The sequence below is a fragment of the Stegodyphus dumicola genome, chromosome 8 (assembly GCF_044657685.1).
Source record: "Stegodyphus dumicola isolate Sdum_Otavi_A_Nest chromosome 8, ASM4465768v1".
Lineage (NCBI taxonomy): Eukaryota > Metazoa > Arthropoda > Arachnida > Araneae > Eresidae > Stegodyphus > Stegodyphus dumicola.
Genome location: NC_140775.1, coordinates 43,242,966 through 43,266,450, shown reverse-complemented (window position 1 = coordinate 43,266,450; position 23,485 = coordinate 43,242,966). Strand labels below are relative to the sequence as shown.

The following is a 23,485-nucleotide window of genomic DNA, read 5'->3' as shown; positions in this document are numbered from 1 at the left end:
GGATGTGGAATTATCAGCCGAGGAAATAAGTTCAGAAACTCCTCTCCTTTTATCTGTATTGTCCGACTTATTTTACTACGTTCGGGCAAACGAGGAATAATCAGTATCGGGTACAATTATTCTCAATAATGATACAATTATCTAATATTAATTATCCGCACCTTAAGTATTATCAAGATATTTTGTTAAAAATACCCTATTCATAATTCATAATATGTTTGTTTCCCTGAAAAATTCAAACTAGTGTTAGTCGTCCTCGAAATGTGCCAAGCTTTTCAGTAAAACCAAACTTCAATCAAAGCTTAAATTCTGCCTAACGTTAAACATGGGGCGGGGGAAACTTTTTTATTTACCTTTATTTGTATTGTGAGGATATGAGTTTTTATATTCTTCTGTCGGGGCTAAATATCTAAAATTAGATGAACCGGGATTAGAAAATTAGAAAATCGTCAGAAATGTAAAATACAAATAAAAATAAAAAATAAAATATAAGATAAATAGGCAATTGTATTGAAGATAAATAAAAAATTAGTAAATTAAATTAACGATGTATGGATAAAAATAAATTAAATTAATATAAATATAACACGAAATACGTAAATGATAAAGTCAAATGAAAGGTGATAAAAACTAATGATATTAAGGTATGTTACCGAAGGTAAAAGAAAAAAATATTTGAAGCAGTATTTGAGGTCAGATAAAAGCGGCATTTGATTTAAATATTTCATATAAGTTTCATTTACTAGTGGTACAACACATAAATATTCCACATTCTAAAGCCGTCGCATTTCGACAATTCTCCTCAGGGCCTTACGTTCAGTAGATAATATCAATATTAGTTTTACAAACGGCTAAAAGAAATTCTGAAAGAATAATACAGTTTTCTAGTAATACTGCGATTCGGTTATAATACAACATAAGAGAATTCATCTTATTTGAATCTCCAACTACTGTGAAGATCACACTATTCTTTAGCTGTTGTGCTTCATGGCTAGGTTTAGAACTCGGGATCTCCAGTTCCGTAGTTGGACACCTAAATCGATCACATCAGAAACAGCTATCTAAACATGAAACGAGTCTTTTCTGCGCGGCTCTGCATTCTTAAAAATAAAGGCTTGTATCAACTTCGCATATTTCTAAGTTGTCAGACACCACACACACAGTTCTATGTTTCATTAAAATATAGAAAGTTGAAAGCATGACTTTGGTCATTAGCCATAGGGCTAAGACATGCATTTATATCTTTCGACTACTGATAATAATATATTAGGAGCTTTTCTGTCAATATACTATCATCTCAGTGAATCGGTCGCCCTTTAAGAATGCAAAGTGCAAACTACTCCTATACTTTGTTCGGTGTGGTTTCAGCGGTTGTTTTGCCTTTAGTCTTCTTAGTTTCAGGTTACTTCGTTTCAATTACGTTTTTGCTGATAAGGATCATTTTGTGTTCATACGTATCATTTCCTATTCGATCTGTTAAAACAGCAAATATTCTATTGATAACTATGTTTCTATTAAAGAATATGAAAACGTTATACAGAAGCAGGTATCTTAAATGGCTGATTACATTTCACTGATAAAATGTGTGCTTAAAACTTAGAGATAAACAAAGGATTTTATCCAACGTGCGTTGAAGCAGTTTTTATTCTATTCGGATATGATTTATATTTCTTTTAAAAGACATTTTTTTTCTGAGCTGAATAATCATTGATGAAGTACTTCTTCACTAAATTATTTTTGTACATCAAAATGGACAATAAGCTAACTCCAAATCATTGGATATATTGGGTCATATAAGAAGTCACGGTTTTTTGCCACTAGGTGGTGTTAATGCCTATATATCCAGCAACACTCACCCGATTGTCTCAAACGAACATGTGCTTAAAAGGTGACATTGATCGTTGCTCGTGTAAAAAGTTATACTGATTTGAAAATGAGTGAAATATCTGAAGAAATACGCTATGCGATGCTTTTTTACTATAAAAATGGTAAAAACGCTGAAAAAAACATACCGAAAAATTTGTGAAGTTTATAGTAAGGATGCTGTGACTGAACGAACGACCCGGAAGTGGTTTAATCAATTCCGTTCCCGAAATTTAGATGTCAAAAATTCGGAATTGTCCATTATGAGCTGCTGCAACCTGACAAACCATCAATTGTACTGTGCAAAACTCGACTGTTTGAACGAAGTAATGTAGAAAGAGAGACTAAAATTAGCCAACAGAAAGGGAATTGTGTTCCATTATGACAATGCGCGGCCACTTACATTTCTGATGACACGGAACAAATTGACGAAACTTGGTTGGGAAGTTTTGATGCATCCACCGTATAGCCCGGACTTTGTACCGTCTGATTGCCATTTGTTTCGGTCTCCCTTCCTATCACTAACTCTAATCGTTTCGAAAATATAAATTAATTCAAAATGCCTGAAAGGATCGCTGAACATCTTTTAAAACCAAGAGAATCTTTGTCTCTCAATTCATCATCTACGAACATGATTATAGGCCACAATTAACATCAACAACGACGTAAATTTGTGGTCTTTATATCTTTTCAGGAAAGTAACAAAATAATGGCATTCTTCAATGTGAATTATTTCTGAAAATCGTGGACACTACTTTCAAAGTTCGCACATGGCTGCAGAAAGAGGATCTATAGTTTATCTTTATATTCTGGATTATTCCTTAGTACCCTAGTTAGATAAGTTGATACGTTGGCGCTAGTAACATAAGATTGTTAGCCCATTTCATAGTTTTTATCTCATAAACTTCAGATTTAAATCTAAACCTACAAAAGGAACATTATTTTAATATTGCCTCGGAAGGAGTTTACTCTATATTTTAAAATCTGCAATGCAGATAAGAAATTTACAGTTTTAATTTGAAAGAAAGGTCAAATATTACATGTCGCCTTGATTGATAGTAGTTTTTAGAAGTGATACTTCACCAACCCATATCCATATATTATCAAATCAATTAGCTAAAGTCAAATTATGTGAATGCCATGAATGAGATAAAATTAACTGGTATCCTGAGTACTGGTACTTCGTCAGATATTTTATTCCAAGCAAATAGGCTAGTTGGATGGCATTTTTACGATTATAACATGAATACCGGCTAGTTTTCTTAGTAGTGTCTTCTACGAAAGCATCCTTCCTGACACAGAAAATCCCTGTGCTATAATCAATAAATCAGCCTTTAAACTACGATTAAGCGAAAATTTACTAAAAGGTTTATGATTCTAGATAAAATTAACCACTTTTAAAATAGAAACATATTCAACCACTTAAAAAAAAGGTGAACGAATATGTGTCAGTTTGATAAATGATGTGAAACAATCACGTCTGATGTTGCGTTATTTAAAGATAAATCTAAGAATGCCTCTAAGTCAGTAGTAAAAAAAAAATCAGTTGGTGTCGAAGGGAAGCCTTTTGATTGTTGAAAATAAGTAAAATATATTCGTTTCGACAGCCGAGTATACAAAAACTGAATAAATAACAAAGCCACTTTCAGCTAACTATCGATCGCCGGCTTAATTAAAATGTGTATTTCTTCTCCGATTTACCAGCTCTTCTTTTTATTTTTCGAAGAGATCATTATTTTATTCAGTCTGTGGAAAGAAAATACAAGCAACTAAGATTTCCCCACCTAGAATGATCTTCACTCAAGACAAGGAAGCGTGGTTATTTTACTAGATCGCTTTCATTTTTTTAACTAATGTAACCTTAATTACATAGTTGATGTATAGTTTGTTCTTTTATACTGATGACAAGACAAACTAATTACTCGCGTGTCTTTGAATACTAATTGCCGACAATAATATTATGATGGATATGGAGTAACAAAATTTGGATAAAAAAAACTAAAAAGAAACGTTGCAAATTAAGGAATATCTGTATACGCTATTTCAAAAATAACACAAGCCTAAACGTCGAGAGATTTTTCTTTTTAAATAATGTCGAAAGATACTTATCTCTCTTAAATGTGAGGAACAGATGAAAAATGCAAAAAAATGGCAAGTAAACATGAGTGGAGTGGCAGCGATAATAAAAGGGGAAACGAAAAATAATCAAAAACAGATTAACTACAGACAAATTTAATTTCACAAAAACTTTTTTTATATGATTTTGATTTAACGAGGTTTAGAAAAATTTCTTAAAGAATATCTTTTCAAGGAAAATTTCTTATAATTTACATATATTAATAAAGATGCCACTATATCAAATTTTTAATAGTTTTTTTAATTTCAAAAATACTTTATGTTTCAGAACGCAATTAAAACTACATCAATATTAACCACAAGTTTTTATCTTACAAAATCAATCGAAAATGTTTTTCTTTTATTTTTCAGAGCCTTATTTTAATCTGCTAGCTAAGCGCTTTTAGAAAATAAATTTAAGCTGATAATGAACGAGGTAATGCGATAAAAAGAATTTTAAGTATTTATGATGAAAAGAACTGTATTAAGTCTAGTTTATTTGAAATGAAGCAACTGGAAATGACACTGACTGAGTTCCAGTTAATAAATATAAATATTAAGTAATATTTTTGCTCAACTTTTTGTATCCAAAAGTAAGTGACATATGTTTTTTTTATGGAAGATAATTACTTTTATGATCATATAGCTTCAAAAAAGTTTCTTAAGTACATCTGAATGTTTAAAAATCAAACTGACATTTAATCAAGGATTTCGTTGTGATTTCTTTGAAACTCCTTAAGCTTGGATAATCCTTCAGCTTGGAATCAATTTTCTAATTTTTTATATCATTGTTCTTATTTTAAACAAGTTCTTGGATGTATGGGTTGCCCAGTGCATAAAAATTTATTTATAATTATTTGCAGTTCCAAATATAATATGAAAGATGGGATTTTATTCAAAAATTCATTAAATTTCAGTTTCTATTTGGAAGAATAGTTACTTCAGATTTCCGACAGGGCTTTATAAAATAAACCTGGTCAAAAAACATTAAAAATAGCTATTAAATTGAAGAACTGCATTTTTCCCTCTTCGAAAATCATATTATCTGCTAAGGCCCACCAGCGGCCGAGCGGTAAAGACGCTGAACACTGATAGTTCGGTCCGAGGTTCGAATTCCTCGAACGGGCTGGCTGCATGGGCGTTTTCGTGGTTTTCCCCATGTGTAACATGTATACGAGCCAGTTTCCCTTAGAAAGTCCTTCACGAAGGCATCCCTCCCTTTAGGCAGATAGCCCTCGTGTGCTTTGCCGTAAGTGAATAATCCCTAATTCCCTATTATCTGCTAATCTAAAAATTTATTTATAAATCAAAAAGTTTCTGTAGAAAATATCTATGCAGGCTATTTGAAGAAGTAGCTACAGATTTTATTGCCTCGATTATTAAATCTGCCGCCTTGATTGGTATGGACAGTGATGCTGGCTACAGTAACGTTGGGTCCGAGTTCGAGACCGAAGAAGTGGTGGACGAGATATGCGACTACCCCAGTCGCCCTAAAAGTAAAAAGAAGGAAAGAAAGGTGAGAAGAAGGAAAGAAATTTTCTTCTTCCATACCAAGTATCTTCCTAGTATAGTTGAAAGTGCGTCAGGCTAGCATTTGGAAAGTCCAGAGTTCGAATGCCGGGGAAGACATAGCAGATTCCTCAAGTTTCTAGGCTTAGAAACCCGTAACAAACACTACAGCTAAAATAACTTTATAAAAGTACCATTATTTCTTTTTTCGGGACATCCTTGTGAAGGCGGATAGTTGACAACTTCAATAAAGGTGCCAAAGTCTTTATGACGAACACCACTTTGAAGATGTGCCAGTGACAAGACATAAAACTCCCTACTTTTCTGCAATATAGAAAAGAATAAGATAACTTCGCAATGAACTAAAATAATCTTAAGATAATGAGTTTAAGCTGTTTACCATTACATCTTTCAATTAAGTAAATTTTTTACATGTTATTAAATTTCTTTCTTCTTATTTGATTTATGTTTTATTCTGCAGGAATTCTACAGTTATGATTATCATTTTATCGTTTATTTTATTTTATCGTTTTTATTTCTATCCTCTGATAGCAAATGGCAGAGCGGCGCCACAGCTACAGGCACCTCGAGAAATTTCTCGAAATCCCGAGGCCTATCTGTACCTTTTTGCGGCTTGGCTTTTTATTCAGTCCGCTAACAAGCGAGGGAAAGAACAAAGTAGTCTTCGAAGTTTCAAGCAGTGGAACTTGAAAAAACCTCATTACTGTCTTTTCTATCTCTCAGCCTTTGCTGCATCTGCTTAAAAACTGTTTAAACTGCAAACGGTAGGATAGATATCAGCTCGAAAAGAATAGTTTGGGGTTGCAGAACGTAAACCAGAACTGGTTGATTAAAATCAGAATGTTACAAAAACTAGGTCTAAGCCAGATGTAGATCTGGGGATTCGCACTATCGCAACGAACACCTCTGTGTTCCACGGGGCCCGAAAATCATTAATTATTTTTTAAATAGTAAACACATTTTGTGTTTTAAACAATGGGACTCCTGGATGTTCTCATGAGAAGGTTCCGCCTTAAACAATAGGACTCCTGAGTAATGTTCTGATGTGTTTGGCCCTACATTTCATAAATCCACGCCTACTTTCGGCCTGAATTTGATTTAGACATAGCTCAGGCTCTCAAACATAACGGTCTTTTTTTTTTTTTTTTTTTTTTTTTTTTTTTTTTTTTTTCCCATGTGCATTTTATTTATTTCTCTTACAGTTTGAAAAAGACGGAAGATTTGACATGAAACATGATATGGCACTCATAAAACTCAATGCCCCTGTCAAATGGAGTAAATACGTGAAGCCCATCTGCCTACCAGACAGTGACATCAAACTGAGCATCATCAGCAACTGTTATGCCACCGGCTGGGGTTCCTCTAGAGGTAAAGCTTGAAAAAACGCTTGGCTAAAAAATGGATCTTAGTTCTTAAAAAATTTTTTAATTCTTTGAAAAGCGTAACAGATTAAGTAAACAAACCATCTTACTATTTTACATTTCTTCTTTAAAACCATTGCCCTCAGGGGCTCACTTTTGTGAGTACGGGTGTGGCAATCCCGAGATACCCTAGCCCTTCAGGGGATCATCTTCTTGGTGAGACGGGTGTCACGATCCTAGAGCCTCAGTGATCTATCCTCTTTTCCGTCTCCTCTCCTCTTGGCTGGAACTTTTTTCTTTCCCTTCTTCCTCGTGGCTTCTCTCTACGGAGTTTGGGGCTCGTCACGAGAGGCTGGAACAGACCTTGTTTCTAGTTTTCGAGTGGCGAGAAAACTGCCCACGTGTTTGCCGTGCGTGGAGACCTATGTCGCTGGAAAGGAGGGTCCTGGTAGTTGAGGGGCGAGGTACTGTCTCCAACACACTGCTTTGGCCTCTGCTTCAGCTAAACGGGAGGCACCTTAGTCGTCCTCACGGGTGTCAATCGGCTGGTCACTAGTTTTTGTGTCAGTGGCTTGGGGTCAAGCTCTCGGGAGTACCTGCTTTCGGGAAAGCCGACTGTGGGGCTTCAGTTTGCGTATAGGTCCGGCTAGTTCTAACACAGGAATCTGTGTTTCCTTGTTGGGCTTTGTGGTGGGTGGGGCCGTCGGACCCGAATTTTTTCTCTTTCAATTATGGCTTCTCTTTTCATTCTAAAAAAACCTGAATCAAATGAAACCAACAAAGATATAGAAATTGTTGACAAATCTATTAACAAGGAGATCTATACCGATGCAAATGCCAAAGAATCTACTGATTGTCCGCGCTTTGTTGTTGTTTCCAGTGCCTCTGGAGAATTGCAAAAGATGTCTCGTCTTCTCGTAAGCAAATACATTCAATCTTGCATAGGTGAGCCAAAGAACATAAAGCGTCTCCGATCAGGAGACCTGCTTATTGATACCATATCGGCCACCCAGTCTGCTTCTCTTTCTCAACAAACCAAACTTGGAGAAATATCTATAACTGTGTCAGCACACAAAACACTTAATTCTTGTAGAGGTGTGATCTCGGAGATTGACCTTCTGTGTGTTTCAGAAGAAGAGTTCGTCTCCGAGTTAGCTGACCAAAATGTCTGTGGTGTTAGGCGGATCAAGATGCGAAAGGAAGGCCAGTTGATTGACACGAAACACGTGATCCTGACCTTCAAATCGCCTGATCTGCCGAAGAATGTAAAGTTATGGGTATCTTAACTGTCCCGTAAGACATATATACCCAACCCAATGCGATGCTTCCAATGCCAGCGGTTTGGTCACTCTAAGACGACCTGTCGTGGACCCCTTACATGCGCCAGATGCTCGTTGGTTGGCCACGATAGTGAGAGTTGCACCGCTGCGCCATTGTGTGTTAACTGCAAAGGTGATCACCCAGCATTTTCTCGCTCTTGTCCAAAATGGAAATTTGAAAAGGAAGTGCAGGCGACAAAAATAACTCGAAATGTGTCTTATACTGAAGCCCGGAAAATAGTACAAAGCTCACTAGTGCACCCAAATTTATCTTTTGCCAATGCTGTTAAGTCCACAAGATCAGTTGCCATCCAAACATCTTTCATTTCATCAACAGAAAGCCAAGAGCCTCAAACTAATAACAAAAACAAGAAAGACCCACTTCACACAATCCAGAAGAAAGAAATAGTAATTCAGAAAAATCCATAAACAAGCCTACAAAAAACAGCTAACAAAAACCGAAATCTGAGCAGTAGTTCAATTCACGATTTAATATCTGACACCCCGGACTCGGATAATATGGAAATAGAAGAAAGAATGGAAATCCCAAAACACCTACTCCCTCGAAAGACAAAAAAGGAGCACCGAAAAAATAAACAGGAGACATAATGGCCACCCTTATCTCTTGGAATTGTCGCGGTTTCCACCGAAATTTGCTTGACATCAAAGCTATAATCAATACCTATAATCCTGTGTGCTTAGCAATACAAGAAACAAATCTGAAACAGGAACAACAAGCAAAATTTCGGAGGTTTTCTATTGTCAGGAAGGATAAGCTTGCAGGTGAGCGTGCCAGTGGGGGTGTAGGCCTCCTCACCTCACTGGATTATCCATCAAATGCACTTCCTTTGACGACATCCCTCCAAGTTGTCGCAACTCAAGCAAAATTTCATACTGTTGTCTCAGTCGTTTCTCTGTACTTGCCTCCAAATGAGCACATTCATCAGCAAGATTTAAATGATCTCATAGAGCAGCTGCCTCACCCCTTTATCATAATAAGAGATTTTAACGGCCATAGTCCTCTCTGGGGTAGTAAAGATACAAACTGCCGAGGAAGACAAATTGAGCAGATGATCGAAGATCATAGCCTTTGTCTCCTGAATAATGGGCAAGATACTTATTTCCATGAGCCTTCAAGGACATTTCACGCTCTCGACCTTGCCATCTGTTCACTATCTCTGTTGCCATTTTGCACTTTTAGTGTGGGAAATGATCTTTACAATAGCGATCACTATCCCATTTTTATATCTCTTGCACGAAGAGGAGCAAACCCCATATCGAGATCCCCTCGATTCATACTCGATAGGGCAGACTGGGAACTCTTCTCTTCCACCGCAGAGCTCACAGAGAACATGGTAGAAGATGCGCATATCGATGATGCTGAAGCTGTTACTAATACTATTATTGCGGCAGTTATGCTTTCCATTCCTAGAACATCAGGAAAAATACTAAAATATACGAAACCATGGTGGAATTGCGACTGTCGTGAAGCACTGAAAAAACAGAAAAAAGCATGGGGAATTTTTCGTAGATATCCTATTCTGCGAAACCTATTAGCATTAAAAAAAGCCAAAGCGAATGCGCGAAAAGTAAGAAGGCAGAGCCAGAGGGATTCCTGGATTTCATATGTGTCATCAATAACATCCTCTAAGCGTAGTAAACGGGTTTGGGAAAGAGTTAAAAAAGCATGTGGAATATATAAAAACCACTCACTTTCCTTTCTGGAAAAAGATGGCCGAGTGATTAGCTCCATAGAAGAAATTTCGAATACAATTGGTGAGACATTTGCTGCCGTTTCTTCCAGTAGAAATTACTCACCTGCATTTCTTTCTATCTATCAAGCAGCGCTCTGAGAGAAATCCCATCGCTTTTAACACTTCCAACCTTGAGCCTTATAATAGAGACTTTACTGTGCTAGAGATAAAGAGAGCTTTGTTACAGACTCATAGGTCTTGTCCTGGTCTGGATGGCGTGTATTATGAAATGCTGAAGCATCTGTCCTATAAGTCACTGACTGTCCTTCTCACTCTTTACAATAGAGTGTGGAAGGAGCGTACCTTCCCCAGTGCATGGAGGAGAGCTGTTGTCATTCCTATTGTGAAGCCAGGGAAAGACCCGAGGAATCCCTCAAACCATAGGCCGATTGCCCTTATCAGTTGTGTTTGCAAACTGTTTGAAAAGATGGTAAACAGCCGCCTAGTCTACTTCTTGGAAAAGAATAATATTATATCGCCTTATCAAAGCGGTTTTCGAAAGGAAAGAACGACTGTAGATAATTATGTTTCTTTTAGAGACATCTATTCGAAAAGCCTTTGTCAGAAAAAGTCACCTTGTCTCAATATTCTTTGACATTGAGAAAGCTTACGATAAGGCATGGAGATACGGTATACTTCGGGATCTTCACGAGAGTGGCTTGCGCGGCAACCTACCAATTTTCATTCAGAATTTCTTGAATACTAGGACTTTTCAAGTAAGGATTGGCTCTGTTTTGTCAGATGTTTTTGAACAGGAAGAGGGTGTGCCTCAAGGCTGTGTGCTAAGTGTAACCCTGTTCATTTTAAAAATAAACTCTGTGCTAAAATAACTTCCTCCCACCATCTTGGGATCACTGTATGTAGATGATTTACAAATTAGCTGTCGAGGTACATAGAGAGGCAATTGCAGATGGCTCTGAATAAGATCCAAGAATGGTCAAACAAACATTGATTTACTTTTTCCAAACAGAAAACTGTGTGTGCGCACGTTTGTAGGAAGCGAGGTCTCCATCCTGAGCCTGAGATATATCTGAATGGTACAATTATTCCAATTGCGCCCGAAGTAAAATTTTTAGGAGTGACGTTCGACTGAAAATTGACTTTCCTTTCTCATGTTTTAAACCTGAGAAAGAAGTGTTTAAAAACACTAAATATTTTAAAAGTGTTGGCGAACACCTCCTGGGGTACAGAGCGTTGCTCTATGCTTCGCATCTACAGAGCCCTTGTTCGCTCTAGACTGGACTATGGCTCAGTTGTTTACGGATCCGCCCGGTCATCAGTATTGTTGAAACTGGATCCTGTTCACCACCAAGCTCTGCGGATTTGTTCAGGAGCTTCCAGGACTTCTCCTGTCCAGAGCCTATATGTTGACTCTAATGAACCATCACTTTATCTGAGGCATGAACAATTGTCCCTTTTGCAATATTTTAATATTCTATCCCAACCTGAACATCCCAATAAGCTATGCTTACTTGATGATGTGTGTAACACCTTATTTGAAACACGTCCATCCTCTGTTCCTACATTTCTTTTAAGAGTTCGCCCTGCCATTGAGGAACTTTCCCACTCTGATATGCACCCCCAAGCAGTACAGAATTTTGAAATCCCACCTTGGGAAAATGCACGGATTCAGCTTCTTGATCTTTTCAAGCATCACGTGAAACCAAACACTAACGAGATCATTTACAGGCGACTCTTTGCTGAGCACAGGCACAAATATAGCAGTTATCTTCCAGTATACACAGATGGATCCAAGTCAAAAGATCATGTCGGGATGGCATTTGTAATCGAAGATCACATGGAGGGTAGACGCTTGCACCATGCTTTCTCTGTCTTAACATCTGAACTAATTGCAATATATTATAGTCTTTTGTACATCTCAAGGCTCTGCCACAAAAGTTTATAGTTTATACAGACTCCTATAGTGCGCTTAAATCATTAGAAGCTTTTTCTAACGCTCAAATCCCTGTCATAGTGGATGTTCTCAAGATACATATAAACTTAACGAGTCGTGGATATGAAATCCTGTACTGCTGGGTTCACGGTCATGTGGGAATAAAAGGAAATGAGATGGCAGATATCACAGCGAAATGTGCTGTTGAACTGTCCAGTCGCCTCATCCCTTTTGGAGACATCTGTTGTGTAGTCAAAGAGAAGATCCGAAAAAAAAGACAGCAACTTTGGAATGTTCAGCTTCAAAACAAGTTAAGACATGGAAAGCCTAGAATTGAGCATTGGGAATTAACTAGAAACCGTAAGGAAGAAGTTCTTTTGACTCGCCTCAGAATTGATCACACTAGAGTCACACATAACTATCTTTTAAAAGCTGAGAGTGAGCCTGTTTGTTCAAGTTGTAATGTTTGTTTGTCTGTTCGTCATATTTTAATTGAGTGTCCCTGTTTTAACAGTCTTCGTCAGAAATATTTTAATAGCTGTGACTTACCTCTCCACCGTTTAATCGGAAGAGAGGTCAATTGTAATTTATTTTATTATTTAAAAGAGAATGGCTTTTATTACTTAATGTAATCTGTTCAGCAGATGTTGTATTATATTTTAATGTGTGCTTTTATCAGGCTTTTTAAATGACTTCATGCTCTGGATATGGTACATGTAGTTTTTATAAAATTTTTTATTAATAAATATTTCATTTCATTAAATTAGGTCATCCCACCATTTGTTTGGCGCATCATAATCATCATTGGTTTTTGCGCCAAAAAACTCACTCACTCACTCTTTAAAACCAGACAAAATTCAGCTTGATATCAGCATTCCGTTTTATAAAAATGCCCATATTTCGAGAGGATCTGTTCTTCGTCAAAGAGAGAAAACGTCTACTTAAATATGTAAAAACTAAATAGGTAATCAGTGGAAATGTTAAAATTGAGGCACCTTCTTTCGTGCTAAAGGTGAAGGGAAAATTCAAAAAATATTACGAGATAAGTTTTCTTTCTGTTTATACAGTGCAGCTCACAATACATCTCATCGCATTTTCCTAATTCTAATCATTATCCTTTCTATATTTACCTTGACGTTACTACGCTTATCCCGTATTTTCATCATTTTCGGTGAAATTAAGGTGGATACCGTACCTTGAAATTCAAAAGCATTCATGGAATTATAATCTTATTTGTGGATTTATAGGATTTGACTTATATCAGTAACGCACATATTTCTACAGTACCATCTAGAGATTAAAACACTTTCTAGAGGCCAAAAATTGGATTAAAGCATTTAATTATAATCATCGAATTTTCATGATAGTGAAAGGCTTCAGGGGAATATATTTCTACATGAGGAGAGTTTCAGATAACTTCCGCAGAACAGATATTAAAAGAATTGTTAAAGGTGCATTTATGATTAAGCTTTATTGGCAACAAAATAGTTGTGAACAATAGTTGAAAAATATCAGACTTTTCTGTCTAGTTCTCTCAAGCGAAAAACTAATTTTTTTTTTCCTTGAAAGGTCTAATTGTTTTGATGAGAGGTTTTTAGTTTATCCTTTCTTATCTATATTAATTTGCAAAACTATCTGCAAAAATTCTTGCATTTATAGATTTAAATAAACAGAATGTGTGTAAAATATTCATTGATAAAAGAGGAAATGAACGTTTCTGGATTGTCAGTTATTTTTCTTCCCGGCACAAATTTTTCAGAAGCATAAATCTTTGGATTAGTTGTCTGAATTCGATTGCATACGCTTTAAAAAACTAGACAGTATATGAAAAGAACTCTGCATTGCGTTGCTACAAGAAGTTCATACGGAAATAACCAAATAAAAAACATATTGTTTATATATGGTACTTATTACAATACTAGCTTTTCTGCCGGAGTGATAAATCTTTGCCCATTAGTGCGTACCTTATATCAGACTACGCATTTATATCTACAACGAACTCCATTTCCATCAATATAATATGATAATAATTACTTCCGATGTCTCTTTCTTCTTTCTGAAATGTAAAAACTACTACTGCGGGCGCCGTTTAATGTGATCACGATTGCAAGAATATTTTGATACCATAATCATCAACAAATTTTATAATAATTAATTCGGAAAACTCTTACCTCTCGCTAAAACATGAAACATTAATTTGAATACCACTTAATGTGACCACGTTTAGCCAAGGATATTTCGATATCATTAAAAAATACCCTTTAAAATATCAACAGAATTTTGCAAATTTAAAACAAACATTCTTAGGGTATCCCCTCTCAGGCTTTGTAGGGAAATTATCAATTTCATAATTTTCTTCTTCAAACAATATATTTATTATGATGTTCTTGGATTGGTTTCAGATAACGGGTAGCTTCTGTCATTGGTGCTGCAACCTGAATTTGTTCAGATTTTTTGGCACGAAAGATATTTTTCAGATATTTAAGACCCGAAAAATAAGGTCGTATAGAATTCTGCTCCGTTATTCGCTGATTCTGATTAATCCAGTCGATGTACCTTAAACTTGGAAAACTAGCTTATTTGCATATTGTAGTCTTAAATCTAAACCAAGCTGTTTGGAGACTTACTTGGCGACATGTCTGTACCATTTGGTAATTACTATACTCTAATTCGACCATATTTGGTTAGTTTATTTCAGTTTAAAATATTCATTCTGCAGTATTTTGATAACATCAACTGAATGGTTGATCGCAATGAGATGTACTTTCCATGTTTCGTATACAAATAAGCGTATTTGACAGTTCATATAAATATCCGAATGGTAATCATTAACCGCGATCACATTAAGCGGCGCCTATGGTATTCCAGCCAGTTTTCCTGAGGCGACATAATTCTAGCTGGTATTCCAGAGGCCTTTATAGGAGCCTTATTCTCTATCAGAAAATCAACCATGACGTCACTAGATGGAGGATGAGGCTTATATCACGTACGCCTCGACTAGAGGATTGTGCATGCTCAAGCCTGTTCCAACAAACCGAAGCTGTGCCTAAGCCCCTTTGAGCATCCACGAACGAACATCTTCATAAGCCATCTGCATCTCGCTAACAGTATCCTTAGATTTATTTTAGCTTTATAAGTTATTACTTTAAATTTATTCTTTGCTGTTTTAATTGTACGATTTTCAATTTCTCTTTTTTATTTCACAAGTATATTTTTTTATTCTTTTTTTTTTCTCTCATTCTTATTAAATTTAATTTATTATTTTTTCATTCCATGTTATACTTTTTGCAAACATAAATTTCAGTTTTAATTTTCACAAACTAATGTTTCTATTTTTTTATTTACAAAGGTAAATTTATTTTTTACATTACTTTTCTTTTCACTTTTTATTTTACGAAAGTAATATTTTTTACAATTTTTCCTTTTCATTTAAAAAAGTTTTCCTTTTTCTGCGTTTTACTTTTTTTATTTTATAAAAGTAATATTTGTTTTCATAATTTTAATTTTTCCTTTTCGCTTTTTATTTTAAGAATGTTGTTACATTTTTAGTTTATTTAGCTTACAAAAGTGATACTTGTTTTTATATGTTTAATTTCTTTTTTCATTTTTCTCTATCCACAAACGCAATTTTTGTTTTAAATATTGCCAAGTAACGTCACGGTTGTTTTTCCTGATACACAACGTCGAGAGAAGTTTCTAATTGTCTGGCCGTGGCTCAGCGGTAACGTGCGCGTTTCCCGTGAGAATAGTTGTGTGTTGAAAATCAGGTGTAGGGTTATTTTTAAAACTCTTGAAAATTACATGACAATTATTCATTAAAAATTACTGTTTTAAATTAAGAAATCAATAAAAAAAATGGCAAAATAAATAAGTAAAATAATTACGAATTAAATAATTAAAAATCAAGACAGATTAGATAATTAAAATCAATAAAGGTAAAACATTCATCTGAAAATTAAAAGTATCTTACAAGTGTAAAAGAGGATTCTGGATTCAAGAAGTATTTCTAATTTGTTGTATATTTATTCATTTGACCAGCACACTAGAAGTAATCGTATTTCAAACTTGAAAGTAATACATACAGCTAAATTTATGAAGTGTAAATTATCTCATCAGTTACTGCCTTCTTATACATTTACTCTGCTATTGGGAACAATAAGTAATTTTTAGCAGATCATATAAAATTTATGAACCCTGTTTTTCTTCTTTCACTCACAGGCACTGGTGGTTCCGATGTCTTGAAGCAGGCTTACCATCCTGTACAACATGATGCATTATGCAGACGATTGGTTGGAAGAGAATTCAATCCTAGTACTATGATATGCGCAGGAAGCATGGCTCCTTTGAACGGAGTCTGTCACGTGAGTACTATCTTTCCTTTTCTCAATTCTCGGACCATTGATCATTCCTGGCAGAATCCTTGCATACTTCTTCATCGGCAAGTACGGCCGGCTTTTGCGAATAAAGATATTCGGCGCCGTATATAGTTCAATACATAATCGATTTAGCATTTATTTTAAAATGTCTGGGATTTGTTGTATGAGCATCTGCTGACTGGTTACAAAAGACACGCCAGATCAAAAGAAATAAATATTTTTCGATAAATTTTCGCATAAATTTTTTTTATGCATACATTTATAATTTGAAAATTTGTTGCGAATATGATGTCGGGGTTGACTAAAGATATTCATCGGGATCTGCTCTATGCCACTTCAATGTAGTGAATAAGACAATTCGCGTGAATTTTTTTATTGTCTAGAATGGGATTTCCAACGGGGTCGGTACTGAATTCTGGGCATCCATGAAATTTTGAAGTGTTTAATGATGATAAAGGGGTCGAGTAAGGGCTGATAGCCGAAAAAGCACCAGCAATTGATCCGCATAATCAAAATTGATTATTAAAAAATTATTCACAAAATTGATAATTAATTGTTCATTGACATAAAGCTGGATGAAATCACGTAGAATAAACATAAAGAGAAAATACTATAAAATTATTTAATATATTTTAAAAATCAATAATGTTTTTCAAACTATATAAATTTTTGTGTAATATGTGCAATATTAAAATGTATAACGCAAGAACAAAAAAACAACAAAAAAAAAAAAAAAATACAAAGACCCAAAGCCTAGAATGGAAAACAATAAATGTTTAAATATCTTTGATCGAGGTATTAGTTTTTATGGCAAATATTTAAAAAAATGCATCAGTATATCAAGAGCAGCCATCACATAAAATTAAAACCGAACTTCTGTACAATTAGAATATGCGATTTTGTTTCTGCAAACTTGTTTATATTAATAAATTAAAAATTATAATAATACAAAAAATAATTAAATACAAATCTAATAAAACATTACATTCCGGAATTTTTTTCATGTTCTTAGACAAACTGTTATCTTTAAGTTAATTATGAGCAATTACTTTTTTAACGATTATGTTGTATATTGTATAGCATAAAGAAAAATACAAGGGGGTATTTATTTATATCAATGGAAGAAAATGGTTGGGAATCTCTGGTCTGAAACCTGAAATATGAGATCTTTAGAGAATACCCGAATCTCAAATATTCCCTGATTATCAAATAAATTCGCCAATTGCGGATCCATTTCTTTTTTTCTGATTTCAGTTACAGCCGTTGTATAGTTTTTTTCTGAAATTTAAATTATTTTAATATTTATATTAATTGAACTAATTAGTATAATTTTTTCAATAGATTTTATGGTAAAATTATGTCGCAAAATATCCTTATTAAGAAAAACCAGAAATTTTGAATCTTGATTCAGAAAACTTTAGCTTGAATTGCCAAATGAATTCTGTCCGCTTGTTGCGGAACAATGTTTCTGACTTGCCAAAAGTGTCGCCGTCAGTTAAGTCAGTCATGATTTACATAAAATTGTTTGTCACTAACAAAACCGTTTCCAAGCGACAATCTTTTTTTTTTTTTTTTTTTTTTTTTTTTATTTATTTATTTATTTTTTTTTTTTTAAAGTGCTACAGGGTAGCAGAAACTGCATGTGTATGTGGTAAGATTTATAAACACACCCTCCTTTTGAAAGGAAATCTTAAATTCATCGACTCATGTGGATAACACAGCCAAAAATTGACTGCATATTGCTTGCTGAATGTGCTAAGGTAACAAAAATCATCACAATATTCATAAATTTACAGGACTAGTTTCGAAGGTTTAAATACAAAGCTTTCTTCTTCAACTAAAGGAGTGAGCCCACCAGCGGCCGAGCGGTGAAGTCTCTGAACACTGGTAGTTCGGTCCACTGGTTCCTCTCATTGTTATCTCCGGCGCACAGGCTTCTCTTCCGTCATTTGCTCACTCTTGGAGCTAAAGAAGAAAGTTCTATATTTAAACCTTCGAAACTAGTCCTGAAAATTTACGAATATTACGCTCATTTTTGTTGCTTTAGCACCTCCAATAATTAGCCGTGAGATTAACTAACAATGCTCGTCACTGAAAGTTTAGAAACTTGAATAATTAGAATTAGCTTGTCTAATTTCATTACAGTACGTTTGAGAGAATTACCGGAATGAGATTTAGTGACTAATACGATAGGAAACTAAATGCGGTACACAATGGCACCAAGCGAATGGATCGATAAAGGATTGCCCCAATCTTCTCATCAATAAAAAAACCATTACGGTAAACTCAGGATTAACCAGGATGTATGGAACCGGGATTTAGGCTGAATAAGTAAATGGGCGGATAATCAGAAAAAGTATACAAAGGGCTTTGATAAGTTATAAAATAGATTTTAAAAGTTTGCTTATGTATTTTATGAAGGTACTGATTTAACATTTATTTAGCAATTATTAATAATAAATCAGCAATTTTTATTCATCAGCTTTTCATTATTCATTTTTAGCAAAATAATATCTTTTCGAAGAAATTACGTTATTAGTAAACGACTTATTTTGCTGTTCGACATATCTTCGTAAATACATTTCGCTTGCTCGAGTTCACTTCAAACTGACATAAATTTAAAACAACAATAAGAATGAATAAAAAAATAACCCTCGATGCGATTACGATCCGAGAGGCATAGATAACAACATTAACTAAAGCATTGTTTAGTGTCTTATACTCCCCTCCTCTTTCATGTTTCAAAAAGGAAAATGTACGGAAATCTCTCTCTCTGTACATTTACAACCTCAAGGTATCAGTTACGATTTGGATATAGAGCGAGTTAACTTCATGACTGACTCAGGCATGTACTCACCACTGATTTAATATGTGCACTATGAAACAGCAATGCACCTTTCTGTCTTGGAAACAGGCATTTCAAGTGAATTGTATTATATAAGATTTATATATAAAAATTCTATGCTACATATGTCCAACTAAATTTGTCATTTGTGATAAAAAGCTCCAAAGTTCCTTCTTCTTTAAGAGAAATCAAAAAAGGAACCACGGAATGTCGGTTCCAGAGCTTTCAAAGCAGCAGTTCGCTGTAATCTTATTTAATTTTATGGGCAAAATAATACGCCTTTGTTGAATATAGAGCACTGCGTCTTTTTTTAGATTTCGCGAAGACAATTTCGCGGAAAGTTATATTGATATAAATAAATATGGTCAGGAACAGAAAGCGGCTGCGGTTGAAAGTGAAACCAAATAAGAAGGAGTCTTTTGTACCTGCTTAGCATAGTAAAAGCGAGTTATTCGTGTATTTCCTCCACTGCAGTTACATATTTTAAGAGTATTTTAAAGTAATATCAGATTGATTGTATAGTAATGCGGTATTGAGATTAATAATTTTAAACTGGAAAAAATTGCAAAATTTTAAATTATTAATACAATGTTAATTGCTTTTTACAACTTCAAATCATTTTCCAGACACTTTTCAACCCTCGTTTTGAAAGATTCGTTCAGTTTCACCGCAAAATATTCATTTATTAAATTTTGGACCTCCTGCTTTCTGGGGATGTTTTTGTCAACAAGAAAATGCTGTAGTGATTCAACAGATAATAAATGGAAAGGGATTCATCATCAACTCTTTGATGATGAATAACAATTCTTCATTATTAAACGTTTACCCATTAAATATTACAAAATGTGTTTAAGTAGTGTCCAACTGAAGAATGTAATAATCCAGACCTAACATATCTAACCGTATACAAAAACAAGCAAAACAAACTTTGGATGCAATTCTGGCTTTTTGAAAGATTAGATTTTCTTTTGGGCTCAACCATGTCTTTTTCTAGAAACATTAGCATAAAGTGTTTTTTCTTAACTGTAGTCACAGTACGCCTGAAGAAAGAAGTTCGCTTTATTTCTTGTGAACAAACGAAGTGTAAATCGATACTCGTTTTTGAGAGTTTCCAACTATGACTTCATGCTACATCAAACATACCAGCATAGGAAATTTTCCTTGTTATTTTAAGTAATCTACTGAGTATCCACTCAGTAATGTGAAGTTTCTCCTAATTTTCAATACATCTTCTTCCACGTCTCCTAATCACACTTCTAGGCTTGTCCACGAGAATAAAATTTACATTTCGGAAAGTTTCAAACTCCCTTTGGTATTGGCATTCACAGATAATATCTGTGAAAAAAATCTTCCTGTTAAATTTCTGTAGTAATTCAATGCAGGTGGAACTTAAAAAAGCATGATATGAAGAATATCATAACCCAACCTGATAGGATACGAAAATGGCATTTCTAAAGTAAACGTAGATTTATATTTTAAAGAAAAAAAATCACATTGTATTGTAAAATAAAATAATTTATTTGACATGTTTTTGTCAGATAAGAGAGAAAATAACTTCATGGATTCTTTCCCTTCCAAATTGCAGATATTATTTCTTGTCAAACAACCACAGCGAAGCACTTCCTCCGGCAGAGAATGTCAGAAAATGTTACTGATCCGTCTACTACTTCCGGCACAAATTTATCTGCGATGGGGAAATTTGCAATTATCCATTTGTTTAAACTGAAGTGGGTAATGCATTTTTTTTAAACTTTGCCATTTGCATTTTGCATTCAAGGTCGTATCACGCCTACGAAACTGCAACACTTACGAAATCTCACATACCACACTGCGTAACTTTTGCGACGCTGGAAAAAAAAATTGTTGGATGCTGTTTTTCACATAGTCAACCAATCAGCAAGGTGACATTTACTACGCAAAATTCCTGAATTGGATTTTCCTTGAAAGTTGTGTTCGTGATTGATTGAAAGAGTTTGTTGTCCTGTTTGATAGCAGTTTAACATGTCGCATATGCTTTACATTTATCATATCGCAAAGGGCATGTGAAATACAATCGCACCCTGAAACCATGAGTTGCCTTGTTCTTACAGAAGGAAACAGGATACATAAATATATATATTTGTCTAATTTATATTATATTCACTTAAATTATCTTTCAAAGAAATCTAGACGCACTTAAAAACCAAAAAGAGTTTTCCAAAATTAAATTATTGCTATATACCAGTATTAAGAAATATGAAAGAATTTTAAGACTATTTTGGTTTCCTTTACGTTTGTCCTTTGTATTTGGATGCAACTGTAAGAGCTTCTAGTAATATATCATTTTAATTTTGCTAAGAAAACCTGAAAGATCATTTGGGTCTATGGCGCGTCGCCTGAGTTGTTCCAAAAGAATTAATGTTTTACCAAAAATAACAACCTGCTTACGTGGTCCATGAGATGCTTTCTCAAGAAGACGCTTTCTTAAAACCCATTATTACCGGTGATGAAACTTGGACCTATTAATGATACAGACGCAGCTCAACAATGAAGTAAGTAACATTTAAAATGCTATGCAAGACTGAAAAGATTATGTCACGGTCAATAAAAAGCACTGTGCGGTTGAATATTTTACAATAGTGTTATTGCTTGTGCATTTCTGTTCCAAATTTAAACAAATACTGCTCCACGAACTTCGTATTCACATGATATAACACTGTACGTTACTTTATTATTTTCACTGCTAAAAGTGCCGCTTCACGGTAGCCATTTTGAATCCGTTGATACCATAAATGAAAATTCGCTGGGAGTTCCGAAAGAGTTTCACGAAAAATGATTTTAAAAGCCTGTTTCGATTATTAGAAAAAACCGTCGGCTTTAAATACTTTGCAATTGGAGAGTTTTACTTAGAAGCAAGCTGTAATAAATATTAACCAATAAATTGAAATTCTGAGTTTTCTGGAATCATTTTCGACTTTTTTTGTTCACAAGAGTATTTGTTCATCCGTTGCAATTTCATAACTCCAAGTATGTGTGTATATATATATATGTGTGTGTGTGTCCAAGTATATATATAAAATGCTTATCTTTTCATATTAGTTATGACAAGAGAAAATTGAAAAGGTAGAATTTAATAAGCAACATCCTTAATTTTATTTTGAACTTGAAAAACAAAATGGAGTTCGAATTAGAGTTCCAGGCATCTGTAGCTTGATTAATTGGAATTCTTCTTAACAACTATTTGTATCTTTAGTTGATTAATTTCCCTTTAGGATAGTTTCTTTGTGCTGGTTCTTTTCTGTTTACAATGTAAAGTTATGGAATTTATCGATTGGAGACAACAAACCAGGCAATGATTTCTGTCAGGTTTCTTAAATTGTATATTCAGTCAGAAATAGTATCTAGACATATAAAAGCTGAAGCAGATGGTTCTGGATTTTGTTCATATTTATTGAGGTTTAAAAACTACTTACGTTGCAAAAGAAAAACTAAAGCATCTTTTCAAAAATTTGATTAGTTTTGATGTTATGAAACACGTAGGCTGTTTTTCTTATTTAGCGTTACGTTCTTCTAGGTCACCAAAGCATTACTTTTTCCTGCTGCCTGACATATCATTAAATCTAAGAACTATTATTATGCTTGAAGCATAAACTATGTATTATATTTTATTAATACGGGGAGGGGAATAAAATAAGTGTTATATTCTCACAGAATGGAATAAAAGTGCCAAGATACGTGTGTTATATTCTCACCTAAACAAAAGAATCATGGGTGAAACTTGATGCCTAAGTCTCTGGGACAGTAAAATTATCAGATGAAATGCTTGCGATTCATGAAAGGAAAGAACTGCTTTGACAAAAGTCTGACTATTTTCTTTTAAAGAAATTAATTATACCAGTCTTAGTAAATGTACTAAATAAAAAAAAAAAGAAAGACTTAATCAATTCTTAAAACAAACAAACAAAAAAAAAAACATATTGCTGCTTCACATTGCAATATTTTAAATTGCAATAAGTGGTCAAATTTAACTCAATAAGCCTTTTCTGAAATAAATCGCTGCAATTTATATTCATAGAAAGATTTCAGTCGTTGGTTTTTATTTTAGTAAATTCCAGACCGGAATACTTCAGGAAATTCCTTCTAAGACTTTTCCGTTTCAGAGATCCATCTAACAAGTAGACAGTAAGCTATTGTTCTTATACTGAACTTTAGTTAGAATAAAATTCAGGGAAAGATATGGCTGTTTTAGTCCATCGAAATATCCTGTCAGCAATAAGAAAGAAATCAGGAGAGAATTAAAAAATAATTGTTAAATTAATATTATTATTATTATAAATTAATATCAATATTATTATAAATTAATATTAATATTATTATTATTATTATAAATAATTGCTTACATTTTGCCTTTTTTGAAGCTATAAAATAATTAGCTATCAGTGTACGAAA

The 23,485-nt window shown here is 34.2% G+C and overlaps 1 protein-coding gene across 1 annotated transcript in view; it reads left to right on the top strand.

Moving 5' to 3' along the window:
- LOC118200330 (chymotrypsin B-like) overlaps window positions 1-23,485 on the top strand; it is a 134,610-nt gene that overhangs the window by 91,385 nt on the left and 19,740 nt on the right. Inside the window, exons 7-8 of the mRNA XM_085821790.1 lie at window positions 6,711-6,876; window positions 16,055-16,197. Coding sequence (XP_085677916.1) covers window positions 6,711-6,876; window positions 16,055-16,197 — 309 coding nt within the window. The remainder of the gene's footprint in view (window positions 1-6,710; window positions 6,877-16,054; window positions 16,198-23,485) is intronic.